This window comes from Pocillopora verrucosa, chromosome 14 (genome assembly GCF_036669915.1).
Source record: "Pocillopora verrucosa isolate sample1 chromosome 14, ASM3666991v2, whole genome shotgun sequence".
Classification (NCBI taxonomy): Eukaryota; Metazoa; Cnidaria; class Anthozoa; order Scleractinia; family Pocilloporidae; genus Pocillopora; species Pocillopora verrucosa.
In genome coordinates, this window is record NC_089325.1 from 14,661,868 (window position 1) to 14,675,595 (window position 13,728).

The 13,728-nt window shown below is 37.1% G+C and overlaps 1 protein-coding gene across 1 annotated transcript; it reads right to left on the reverse strand.

Annotated features, from left to right (window-relative positions):
- Positions 1-2,751: 2,751 nt before the first annotated feature.
- Positions 2,752-13,520, reverse strand: LOC131777128 (uncharacterized). The gene is made up of 9 exons (XM_066161682.1): positions 13,431-13,520; positions 11,489-11,917; positions 11,104-11,142; positions 7,352-7,741; positions 6,868-6,960; positions 6,163-6,351; positions 5,476-5,500; positions 3,858-4,020; positions 2,752-3,296 (listed from the first exon to the last, which is right to left on the reverse strand). Exons 1-9 carry the CDS (start codon positions 13,504-13,506, stop codon positions 3,183-3,185), a joined length of 1,518 nt encoding a protein of 505 aa, XP_066017779.1. The 5' UTR covers positions 13,507-13,520; the 3' UTR covers positions 2,752-3,182.
- Positions 13,521-13,728: the final 208 nt, after the last annotated feature.

The following is a 13,728-nucleotide window of genomic DNA, read 5'->3' on the forward strand; positions in this document are numbered from 1 at the left end:
CTACTATTTGTAAATCCGCCTTTTTTCACATTCGTAATATTTCTCGTATTAGGAAGTTCTTGTCAGCTGAACGCACCAAAATGTTAGTGCATGCCTTCGTAATGTGTAGATTGGACAACTGTAACTCTGTTATATGGACTTCCGAAATACTTTATTCATAGACTTCAGTTAGTTCAGAACTGTGCGGCACGTCTAATCTTATGTGGTTCTAAATATGGCCGTATTACTCCTTTACTAAGGGAGCTACACTGGCTTCCCGTGAAGCAGAGGATTTTTTCAAAATCCTACTGATGACTTTTAAATCTTTAAATGATTTAGGTCCTAGCTATATTCGTGATTTGTTGTAAACTTATAAGCCATCTAGGAATTTACGATCATCAACCAGGAACTTATTAATGACACCTAGATCGAGGTTAAAATTTTATGGTGATCGTGCTTTTTCGGTCTGCGCCCCTAAACTTTGGAATAATCTTCCGGAGCATATAAAATGTAGTTTAAATCTTACATCTTTTAAAGCAACCTTAAAACTTGTCTTTTTAAGTGCTATTTTAATTTGTAGTTTCGCTCAATATTTTTTCGAATTTATTATTTATTAAGTTACTGTTTTAAACATTTTATTATTATTATTATTATTATTATTACTATATATCGACAGATAATTAAAGTGGAAGATTCTATTTCTTTTTAATCAGATCTAACCACCCTCGATCTAGGGGCGGATCGCTAGCGGGTCATATGTAATCTTAGCAAATGTGAGGTCATGAGAATCACTCATAATAAGGACAAAAGTACCACACGGTACCAAGTCTCAGGTACTGAGCTAAGAATTGTATCTAATTATAAAGATCTTGGGGTAATCATGGCGAGTGACATAAGCTGAACAAAACATGTTGAAGAAACACTTCACAAGGTACTTGGCTGGCTTCAACGCACCATAGGCAGCAAAAATTAGGACATTTTTTCAATTTTGTACTAGTCCCTCGTTCGAGCGATCTTGGAATACGCTAGCCCGGTGTGGTTACCACATCAAGCCAAAGACATCCATGAAATTGAGAAGGTACAAAGAAGAGCTTCGCGAATAGCATTAGTCTAAAGACGACAGGAGATGGCGCATGAGGACAAGTGTAAAACACCTAAATGGGACTCTTTAGAACGAAGGAGGGAATTTCTATCCCTGGAGGAGTACTATAAGATAGGGTTCAATTTGAATGGTCTAAACTTTAGTAATTATTTTTAACGGTGTAGGAGCATGCCATGATAGTCCAAACATTAACAAGTTCAGATTGAAGAATCACACGAATATTTATTGAATGGACATTCTATACTTTTTTAATGATATTTCTGTGATTTTTATATATTTCTATCGACTAGCTTTTATATACTGTATATTTTTTATTTTCTATTACTATGTATATAATTTTTTTCTAGGAGATCCCTATCATAGGGTTAACCTCTGGGTTTCTTTTGTCTTAAGAACAGGGCTTGTTTTAAAAAGTACTTGTTATTTTGAAATAAAGTATTGTTTTGAAAACCGCCCGAGAAACCCAGGAAACCGGCTGTTTGGTGCTAAAAGTTATATTAATTATCTAAAACTGTTTGGAATCTTTTCAATACACTTAGTTTTCACTTGAACAAGCAAGAAGTGTAATATGTTAAAAACACTGAATAAAGCGAATGTCAGTACATTGTGTAAATCCATCAATTTTCTCATGCAACACCCATATACTGACGCGATATAAACAAAGGAAACAGCTTTACAGCTACAACTAGATGAAAGCTAGAGAAAGATGGGGGGTTCTTTGATACGATTGTTAAACCAACATTATTCAACATACATAAATTTGATCATTACCATCGTCACTAATTCCTTCTCCAAAAAAAAAAGAAATTTATGCCATCCTTGTCCGTCGCTCTTGATAAATTCTTGTTGTAATCGGTCAAAACGCGTCTTACCCAGAGGTTTATCTCGCAATTCTCTTGATTCATCGCGAAAGTGAAGTGTTTAATCAGTTTGATGATCGAAATAAATCTAAAATCGATCACCACTTTCTAGAAAACAACTAAATATTGAAACCAGGCATTCGATCAAGAGCTTGAGCTTCATGAACTTTAGAATCATCAACGTTTCCTTACACATATACTTCCTCCTGACAGTAACAAATCTACTCCAAGAAGTATCAATACCAGCACCTTCGCTAAATCGTTCAATACTTTAGATGAGGATATCTGAAACGCCACAAAAGTGAATTAAAGGTATGCTTGGACGACCAGTTAAGATAAAGACGCAATTTCTGGTCATTCAACTCACTTTCCTGTCTCTATCTTATTCGTGTATATATGGTCTGTGGCCTTTTGGATAGCTTGATATATTTTAACCGTATTTATTTTAACTGCAATTAGTTTAGAATGCATTTGGAACCAATAAGATAATAGCCTTGATAAAACTACTTGATCATTCAAATTCCATAATTTTCATGTATTTACTTATCAATCAATTTACCGTCCATATACATTGAACATAAGCTAAAGGACCAATTAGCTCAAAGCTCGATTTAACTAGCTCAGTGTAAACGGAAGATTTCGTCTTTCTTTCGTGGCTTTGCAGGGACAAGTACTAAAAATATTTAATTTGCATTAGTTATATATTCCTGTATTAGCTCCAACCGTCAAATGAACAATTAACTCAAGCGTCAACATACTCAGGAGCAGTTATTTACATTTACATATTCAATTTCTGGCAAGGGTAGATATTTGACCCAAAAGTTATCAAATATTTGGATGAATCAAAAAGTCATTTATTTGTAATGAGAAGCTGTCAATCAAATTTGACTGATGTTTGCGTCGTGCATTCGTTAAGAATGTAACGATATGCATACAATCTCTCAGAGTAATCAGTTAAATACCATTGCGGTGATAGTTTCATACATTTACGTATTTTGAAGCGATTTCTCTGGGGCATCAGGGCCAGGGCATCCATCATCCCCCGGAAATAACCAAGAAGAAACCATTTGCTCTGTTTGAGTAGGCAAATTTTAACTGAAATCGGTGAGATGGCATGTAGCATCTGGTGCTCTCGTGGACCGGCACACCCTCAAATCAGCTGGCAGCAGCTATACCAGCTCTGTAGGATAATTTTACCTCAGCTTCTTAGGATTAGCGCTAATCGTCTTACGAACGATCCTTTAATAAATATTTACATATTCAGGAGCAGTTACTTGATTCACATATTCAATGTCGCTGTCTTCTGTTGATTTCACAAGGGAAGTGTACGTTCGGGAACCATTGTTTTCAGAGGTCTGCAAAATATTCAGTTTTATATGTTAGAAAAATTGTGTTATTATCGACTTGGTAGGCTTGGTAATGCTGGAAAACACGAATAAAATCGCAGGTGCAAATAAAAAAAATTAAGGAAACCACAAACACTGCCAAGTGAAAATTAGATATTCATTCAAATACATTTCTAGTGAATGTTTTGTTAGACACTGCGCTTAAAACTCATTGCCTGTTTCCAAATGAGACCCCTTTACCCGCCATTCATAAAATGGTCATAATCAAACAGGTGAAGTTTGAAACAGATGTAAAGGAAAATAAGAATTTAAATGGATGGAAAAAATTTGATGAAAAATAATGGTAAATGGATAAAACAATAAAAATTGTATAATATTAAAAGTTCTATGTCAAAAGACCACAGTCAAGTTCCGTCAGAGTAGCAATATAACTGCAAGGAAAGGGCCACATGCAGAGAACAAAGAGGAACAGCTAAAAATTGAAAAAAGGAAGTACAATGTATGGCACGTCCTTTGGTACCTTTTTGAAGACTCATATTGAGAACTCTAATTTTTTGTAAGTATAATTACCATCATTGACTCCGGAGACAGGGCGATGTACACACCCTCCTGTTGGATAAGCGGTTCAGTACGGAGCCTCTCAATCCCGGTTCCATTTCTCGAAGCAAACTCTGGCTGGGGACCAACATTCAAAGTATTTAACGCTAAGCTCTCTTGAAAGTCTCGTTGACTCCTGTAGAAAGAGAGAAAAATTAAAAACAAACAAATAAACAAACAAACGAAAAACAAAAAGAAAAGAGTGAAAAGGTCCATGTTCAATATTAATGACTTCTAAAAATGGAATTAGACTGACGGCAAAAGTAAGACGAACAATCTTTTAAAACTTTAAACAACGAACAACGAGCAGCACCCCATATTTATTTGGCGAATATCCATGAATGTGATACCTACTCAACTTATTAGAAAACCTAAGAGCATTCTTTGGAAACCTCTTTCTGTGGCCTTCAGTTACAAGGGCCCAAGCTCTCTAAAAAAAAGGATGATTTTACAATGCTTATTATAGGTATGTATTATAAGCCGATGTGATGTACTTAGCCTAGTGAGTCAGACATGGGGTTGCTCTCTTAGGAAATTTGACTCGAGTCCAGGTAGACCGTGTTGTAACGGTCGCCGAATTGCACGAGAAGTTCTTGCTGCGGGCTCGATTGGCTTCGCACTGGCCGGTTATTTGAAATTTTCGCTGAATTGTTCCCTCGAAGGCAGAACTTTTATGAAATATTTTTTGATAAACTTAAACAAAAAGTATCTGGCTTTAGTAATGCAGAGTCTTGAAGCAAAAAGACGTGGTTTAGTCTGAGAATCGCGCGATTTTAGAGAGAGTCAGTCCGTTGTTCTGGAGAAGCCTTTCTTCATTTCATTCTTCTGAGTGTGGGTGATAATTGAATGAGAGCTCAGCTAAAATCCAACAAAATGGCTTAGAATCGCCACCAGAGAACAAAAATAACACAAACAACACTGTCCAAAGGTTAGAGTTTATATGCCTTATTACTTACGGGGTTCCAGAACGGAGCCTAAACTCCCATGTAACGCATTATAATACTGTTCTCTTACAGACAGCTTGGTTTCCCCGTAAACTAGTGTCAGTCGATCGCTTTCGTGAAATTTTCAAATTCACTATGGAATGAATTCGATAGAAATGACGAATTCTGCATCGATGGAGGTAAAAAAACTAGTTTCAGCCTATCAAAAGCGCTAATTAAAAGTTTGTGCTCCTAAGTATACCACCATGATCGTCTCAGCAATACTTATAAGCTCTCTTTTTCGAGCATTTCTGCTTCCAAGTAAGTAAATATGGGGATAGCACAAATCTATGATATTATATAGGCTCTTGTCCACTGGCTTTTGAGCGAATGCAGCTACATCGGCTGTCTGACTTTTGTCACTTTTTAAAGCATAGAGCCATCTGTATCTGCATTTCTGGGTAAGTTTTCTACCGTTCCAAAACGGCCGAAAAACTCTTTGTTACACTCAAAAACAAACCAAGTGAATAGTTAAAACGGATGTCACAGAGAAAATGTATTCCTTCTGAATAATTTCTATGTATTGTTTAAAAGATACACTCGGCCTTAATTTACATGGGCACCAGACTGAATAAATGACGAATAAAAGTGACATAGAAGCAACTTACGTTTTGACAGCTTTGTTTCTTGAGGCTGGTGGATGAAATCAAATACCACCGTTAGCAGCAAACACAGAAATAAAGAACTTTTGTTTTCTTCGAAAGGTTTCAATTTAGGTTGTTGGAAAAACAAAATGACGCCAAACTTCCGATTTGTCGGCAGCATTTTAGTAGAACACATACATACACTTGGTACTTCGAGTTAACAAATTAATAACTTGACAGCCAAGAGGTAGTCGCGCAGCTTACTGGTGATGTGACCAACTATTTCCTGAGCACGGCATCTAAGACAGTTATTTTACTCGAATTTATTGCAGCGTAATTTCATGATCCCTTAAGTATAATTTTCTCCAGAACCATTCGGTTTTACAAAGCAGCATAACATTGAAGTCCAGGACAAATTAGACTTGGAGGGTGTAATTTATTTCTTCGCCACAACTCGGTTTATCTTTCCGTTTTTTTTTTTTTAGTTATTTACCATTATTAATGTTTTCATCAATTATTTTTTCACCTTCTTTCACTACTTTTACTAACATTTAGTTTCTGTGCCAATTACATACATTTTCATCACTAGAATTGTTGTTGAATCATGACCGAATGATAAGTAAATCAAGCCTGCCCCTAAATTGCCTTGATAATAGAGATGGCTTAAAGTCAAGTTGAATTTAAAGGAAAATGCAAATAAAGTCCGAGTACCTATTTCTTGTTGTTTTTTTCGAAGCAGTATCAAAACCACAGCGAGGATGATCATGACTATAAACAACAATGCTGATAAAATAACGATTGCCAGATAAAGGGAAAAGCAGTCGGTGTCTTTCTTGAGGTCATCGACCTTAGTCACAACTGGAAATGTGGTCGTCGGGGAAGTTTGAACCGTCAACAAAGCTTAAAGAAATAAAAGTCGAGCTGATAATTAGGTTGACCTTACTGACACAGGATAACACATGGAAAGAAATGGAAAGAGAGAGGGCTGCTTCCTAGTCTCGCATAGGGAATCCCTTAAGGTCATATCTTTGTAGAGCTTAAAAAATTAAAAGCTTTTCCCTATGAATAAGAAACCGCGGCTGAACTTTCTTTGTTGATTTCGCCGTAGTAGAAGTGAGGTCAGTTTTTTTAAGTCCCTGGATATAATGCGTTTAGAGTACTTAATTTTTAAGGTTTTTTGGGGTTTTTTTTTGGGGGGGGGGGGGGGGGGTTTTCTCAAAGCGTCTACATACATATCCTTAAAAGTGCTTCTGGCTGATATAACTGAATACTTGACCAAGTGACCAATCTTTAAACTAGCAAATGAACACAATATGGATATTGCTCGTCTACATATCTTAAAATCAACAATCGATACATGATCGATCGCTATTTTACCTGATAAAGCATTGCTTTTATGTTCAGATGATGTTTTACCTTGTGTGGTAACAGCTTTTATCCCAGCTGATGTTTTAGGAGGACTTGTGCTTGCCGGAACAGAATGAACGAAGCAAATCCCTTGACAGGCGGCTGTTAAAGAAACATAACTACTGTCCCTACAACTATACATTTCTCGAGTGATATTCCGGTACTCACTCTAGAGAAGTGTACTGTTTCTCAAGCTAACTCAATACCACGAATGAGTTAAAAAGTTTCTATGTCACGTCCCTATAATTTACGAAGCTTTAAGTAAATATGCGACTGATCACGGTCTGCTTCCTGGATGGTGAAGGACTATCAGTGGTAAGGTGATCGCAATAGGCGGCCTTCGGAAAGAGTGGGTTGGGACAAGAAAGATAAAGGAAGGGGAAGGGTGAAGGGGGGGGGAGGGGGGGGCCGGTCTTTAGAAAATTCAAATTCGTGTTTCACAACAGCGTATGACTAAAAAATATATTTTATTCTTTCTGGTACTGATCAATACCTGTTTCTTCCTCGCAAATCCATCCCCTTAGTAGGTTGCCCCTAACGGTACTAAATGATCCTTTAAATCCTTTTGGATATTCCTTATGAATCAGCCCGAAAGTGTCAGTTGGGTCAGGGTTGTTGACATCTTTATACCATTTGTCAATAGTCACAGATTTACCATTGATCCAAGTCCATCTCTTTGTTGTTGAATTTTTTTCCAAGCCTATAAACCATTCATCAAATCGGTTGCCTGATTTGTTTTGAATCTCATTTTTAATAAATTGCCATTCCTGCTCTGATTCCATCACTGCGAGTATCTTATTGTTGGATTTACAGGAGTCCTTTGCATTTGACCATGTCCATTGTCTTCTAATGAAGGTATAACACGAACATAGCTTCTCTCCATCTAGAATAACACAATTATTTAAAAGTTGGACTATTAATTAGTGAAAGTGAAGTGTTTCTGTGTCTGTGAGAGAATGCACCGTTTACTGAGTCAACTGTTATGTGCAGAAAATCAATTTTGATTTTTCTCGGAGACAATCGTTGTCATCATTTCCGGTCCCCCCTCTGAAGCGGCCCTTATTTACACAGAAGGAGGATCTGGGGAATAGCAACTATGTTTCAACCTTCTTGAAATTCACCCACATCCACAAGAAAGATGGGCACTAAAATTTAGATCATCTAAGACTCTCTCAAATCGTTATAATTCACATGATTTTCTTTTAAACGAGCAAGCAGTGTAATATACTCAAAGTCAGCAAATTGTATAAATCCGTTAATTTTACCATGGAACACGCCTGGGTTGCGTTATACTTAACAAATGGAGAAGCCTTGACTGTGCCCTGTTCTGTTGTATAGCACGCAGGAAGCGGCTCGAGCACGAAAGAACTTCTTGAGTACCATCAAAGTCCACACTCTGCAATAATTTACATACTTTAATAGTTTGGCAGGTCGAATGTAACACTTTTGCCTGAAGTTCTTTTAGCCTCTCATACAGAATGTGGAGGTGAAATGTTCAGTAAAATCCGGCCGAATCGTGGCTCACAAAAACACGCAAGTTTTTCACATGACAAACAGTAAACAAACTGATGATGACAGAGCCGTAAAACTGCTCAAGGTGAGTTTTACGAGTGACCGACAGCCGAATTCACCGGAACATGAAGATTGCTCGGGATGACAGAGCCATAAAACTCGGTTGCAGTGACTGATGTGGCCTTCACCACTCAACGCATTGGAAAGGACATCAGAGAAAGCGCTTGGTTGTTCACTCAAAGGCGATCGATGTAATTTCTGAGGCTTGCTTCACTAGCGATCTCCGAGCTAGCCAAGTTGGACCTCAGCATGCTAGCAGTCGTTCTGATACCGTCATGATTAGTATGAATTTTAACAGTTATGCCAGTTTGGCTATATTTATCATTCCTGTTTTGTTCTGTTTTGTTTTTGAACTCGAACTTTATAAACAATACCAGTGTTAGCTGTGTTTGATTTTTATTACCATCCGCGAGCTTGCAATCTAACTGAGCGTGAAAACCTTCAAAACTCGGACTGTCCATTTCGTTTTCTCTTTGAGGATTTTCGTCTCTGCTCATGATATAATAACGTCAATTACGGCGCCTGGCATGTTTATAAACCTTTGTTTGGTTGTTCTGTTGCTACTTGCTCTATGCTCTATACTCTCATAGAGCACGCTCTTTCAACCAATGACAGCGCGCGTTATATCCGAACTTTATTATAAATTGCATGTCATGTGCAGTTTACCGTGACGTCAATTGGTCACGCTAGTCACGCTATACATTACAATGGTTTTTCAACTTTATGAAGATCAGCGTACCTTCGCGATGAATTAAAAGCAAAGAGCGATATAGCTACAACTGGATGAAAGCTAGAGGAGGATTTTGGGTTGTTAAACATGATTATTAAACCAATATTACACAGTATACAAAAATTTGATCATCAACGATTTCACACGCCAACTGCTGCTTCCTTCTCATTACAAATTATTTTATCCTCGTCCGTCGCTCGGCTTACAAATCTTGAAAAAAAAATTTCCCTATAAATCAAAAAGCATTTTATCCCGAGATTCTTTACTCAAGAATTCAACTGGAAAGTAAAGTGCTTGAGATTAAATCTAAAATCAAACGCCACTATCACGAGTAACCAAATAATGAACCTCGACGTGCAATTAAGTGCTTGCACTTCATGAACTTCAGAATTATCTGATATTCCTCTCTCAATTACCTGTTCTCGACAGTACCAAATCAACTCCGAAAAAAATCATTCATACTCCTTCACTAAATCCACCGTTCAGTGCTTTGGATGAGGATGTTTGAAACACAACGAAAGAGAAAGTTGCGCATGAGCTACCAATTAAAGATTTCGACGCAATTTCCAGTCACTCAAGGTGTGACTTGGAAGGAAACCGCGGATGAATGACGAGAGATCACGCAATCAAGAACAGGCAATTAGAAAAATTTAGAATGAGAAAAAAAAACACGAAGTGTTAATTTCAGCTTTTCTCTTTAGCTTTAGACTATCAAAGGCGAAGCAAAGTGTTTTGGTTTAATTCAAGTAAATTAGGGGTGTATTGTGTTTGATACTTCGGTGCAATGTTCAAATCTTAAAAGCTTTGCCCGCGGGATTGAAGTCGACAAGGTCAGGTATTTTTTTGGAAACTTTACGCCATAGTTCAGGAAAAAGCTTCGACTCAAGATTTTTCCCCTTCATCCAACTTCTTGTCAATGGTCTTTTGGATGGCTTGTTATATTTTAACTGCAGTCAGTTTCAGATGCCTTCGGATCCGCTCAAGCATTAACATATTCAGGTGTGGGTATTTGATTCACAGATTCAATGTTGGTGTTAGCCGCTGAAAGTGACATTGATTAACTAAAAGCTGTTTTGAATCTTTCCAATTCACTTACTTTTTAACTTGAACATGCAAGAAGTGTAACATATCAAAAACAGTGAACAAAGTCAAAGTCAGTACATTGTAGAAATCCAACAATTTTCTCATGCAACACACCCGTACTGACGCGACTGACACAAAGGAAACAGCTTTAAAGCTACAACTAGATAAAGGATAGTGAAGGAAGTAGGGTTCTTTGATATGTTTGTTAAACCAACATTATTCAATATACATAAATTTGATCACTACTATCCTGTAGTTCCTTCTTGGAAAAATACTATGCCATCCTCGTCCGTCGCTCTTGATAAATACTTCTTGTAATCGATCAAAACGCGTTCTATCCCGAGGTTTATCTTGCAATTCTCTTGATTTACCGCGAAAGTGAAGCGTTTAATAAGTTTGATGATCAGAATAAATTTAAAATCAAGTGCAACTATCTAGAGAGCAACTAAATAATGAAACTAGACAATCGATCCAGAGCTTGAGCTTTATGAACTTTGGAATTATCAACGATTCATTTCTCATGTAATAGTGTAGTTTGATCGTCCGGGTGAGTGAAGTCCTGAGAAGGACTGTTGTCAGAAGAAAAACAGAACAAAACAACAAAACAAAAAATCTCTAGTTTCTATTATTAGGTGTAGGTTTTTGATTGCGTCATAGTTTATTTAAAGAGGGCTGCAGGTTTTTCAGTAATTTAAATTACTGTTGAGTGTTACCCTAATAACATTAAGTATCTTCCTTACTTACTTACACGCTAATAACGCAGATTTGAGCGCTTGTTGGTGTTTAGCGTACTAATAGGAATTCGAAGTAGCATTCATTCCATAGGTCAAGCCTTCAACAATTACAACGCCAACAGTTACCTGTTATGGTGGACGCCGTCGCCTTCGCTGATTTTTTCTCTAGACAAGAATATGAAAATTCACTTGTCATTGTAATATTGTGATTGTCTATCCATTTTCAAAGGGAGCGCAAAGCAATCGTAACAGTATATGGAAAAAAAGAGAAACCTATAAATAAATGAATAGATAGATATATCAAAATTATTCAGAAAACTGTTGAACAAGAAGTTCTTATTGTCTCACTATTAGGATCCATAGTGACTTCACGGTCTATCTAGTGTTTATACTATGTAATCTTTCAATATCTTCCATGGTGTAACTGACTTCCGAGAGAAGGACTGGGCCGTAATACGACTGACCTATTCTTATTCTCAGTTTTGTGTAATGTGAATAAAGAGTCCATTACCTCCTCCACCTTTGAATTCACATATGAATCCTACTTGGGATAAGCGTGAAGTACAGCTGGCATCATTATAGCGCCCATAGTTATATTCATAATTTCCGTACATTAGCGCGCAATTCTGTTTAACATTTTCGCCGTTAGGTTGTCCAGTTGCCCAGGGCCAATGTCCTTTATTGGACGCATTGACTGTGCTGTTATCGCTTAACCATCTCCACACTCCAGTTGATGTATCTTTCCTCAAACCTATGAAGTATTCAAAGGTATTCTCTTTTTGGATGGTTTGTTTCAGGAAGTTCCACTCCTCACGACTCTCAATAGAAACAAGGTTATATCCAGACTGTTCGCATATTGTTTTGCTTCTTTCCCAATTGTACCAGTTACCATTGTTCATATAGAAAATGTAGCTGGAACCACTGAAGTTCTTCACGGGAACTGAATGTAGAATTGAACAAAGACACAACCTATCCATTAACTGTTGAACTTATCAGCCGATAACACTTAAGGAGCAAGTTTAGAAGCAGAAACAAACTGCTCCGACACTAATATTCTTTGGAATAAAATAGCATCCAAACCAACTTAGGTGAACGTTTATTCAACTGTATTCGAATGTAAACAGCTCTTTTTGGAATTAATTTATTGTTTTCCTTGTTTTGTTTTGTATTTTGCTTCTTGTTTTTTGTTGTGATGAACGTTTAAGTATCCATAATGTAGCGAAAAGAAACTTTAGAATTCGTGTTTTGTTTCCATATATAATTCAATCATTGCAGCTTTGTTTATTTTTATTATCGTTTTTTATCGTTCCATTGTTCATGTTTTTAATCATTAATCGGAGCTTATTGTACCATGTGATTTAGCTGTCAATCTAGCTTAAATAAGGAATCGCTTGCGTGACCGCTCAGTGGTCGGAGTATTCAGTATCGGAGTAGTTGGAGTTTTCCTTTTGGAGTCACCGGAGTTGCCTTTTCGGAGTTATTTGCTCACCTTTCTTTTCACGCAGGATCAGACGTGAGTTACCAATGTACATATTGATCGCCTTTTGCCTTTCTTGACTTATATTTTGCTTGTAATTTCTTTAGCCTTGTTTCTAATTACGCAATCATAATTGGTACGCAGTTTTCACCGCATGTGTGCGATATTTGGTTTGTGAATAAAGCTGAGAAAATCAAGGTTTGCATGCTGTGGTTGACACTTACTGTTCCCTACACTTGGGTACGCGACATTTTTCGTTTTTTATTTGTTGTCTTTCGTTTGTTATGCGATTAGCTTCATACGAAGAATATTTGCCCCATTTTCAAAGTTCCACTCCTTACCGATCTGTCGAATAAGTATTCTTCTTAATACATTTTAGGTTTATTTTAATGTTGGATCCTAAGCGCTAATGTGTGGAACAAGCACAATGCCTGTTGCGCGTTAATATTATTGAACTATTTCTTCTACCAGCTCCCTTGAGCAACACAAAACCTTAATTTCGGCTTTTTTTTTTTTTTACCAAAAATGGCTGCATCGATTGTAAATTTGAAAAACAACTGATTTTTTCAGTTTCGTGGTGCCTATGTTTCGAAGATAAATTCTACGACTGTTATAAAATTCGAAAACGAAAACACAGCGACTAAACGTACAGTTTTTGTCCGAACTCTGCGACTGCTGAACGACAACCAACTGACACGACCGAATCGAATATTAATTGGTTAAGACTTAAATTCTAGCATGCAGTGTTTTGTTCGGCCGTTCCAACGGACGGCGTTAATGTTAATGACCAAGCATTCGCCGGAACAGTCTGAATATATTGCCATATCTAAAGTGTGGTAGGCACTATTTGTCCAGCAAATTATAGTATCATCCTTTTTTCTCTTAACAAGCAAGCATACTTAATAATCAGCTTTCAAAAAGAAAAAAGAAAAAGAAGAAAAAAACATGTAGATGTTTGTCTAAAGATTGTACTTACCAGCATCACTCTTTACGTAAATGGTTCTAGTTAGCACAAGAAGAGCAGAATATATCAGAAAACACACTTTCTCCATTTCAACAAACAATTGTCTCCCACTGCTCAAGCTTTAAAAACAAAATTGTTTACAAATCGCGGTATGATATGTGTATCAGGCGCTTCAGTTCCGCACTTGCAAACAGGTAATTTCGTCCAAGTCGAGCTAAGACAAGACTGTCAAAACCAATCACACGCACGTGTATTAAGCACCAATGTAGTTTTACTCTTTATCTGACGTTTCCTCCTTAAATATTCTTTT

Bases quoted from the DNA above. Each gene is read 5' to 3' on its own strand.
- LOC131777128 (XM_066161682.1), bottom strand. From the start codon at position 13,506: ATGGAGAAAGTGTGTTTTCTGATATATTCTGCTCTTCTTGTGCTAACT. The intron at 11,918-13,430 runs GTAAGTACAATC...TTCTACATTCAG, and splicing joins TTACGTAAAGAGTGATGCTG to TTCCCGTGAAGAACTTCAGT. The intron at 7,742-11,103 runs GTAACTGTTGGC...GTGTTATTCTAG, and splicing joins GACGGCGTCCACCATAACAG to ATGGAGAGAAGCTATGTTCG.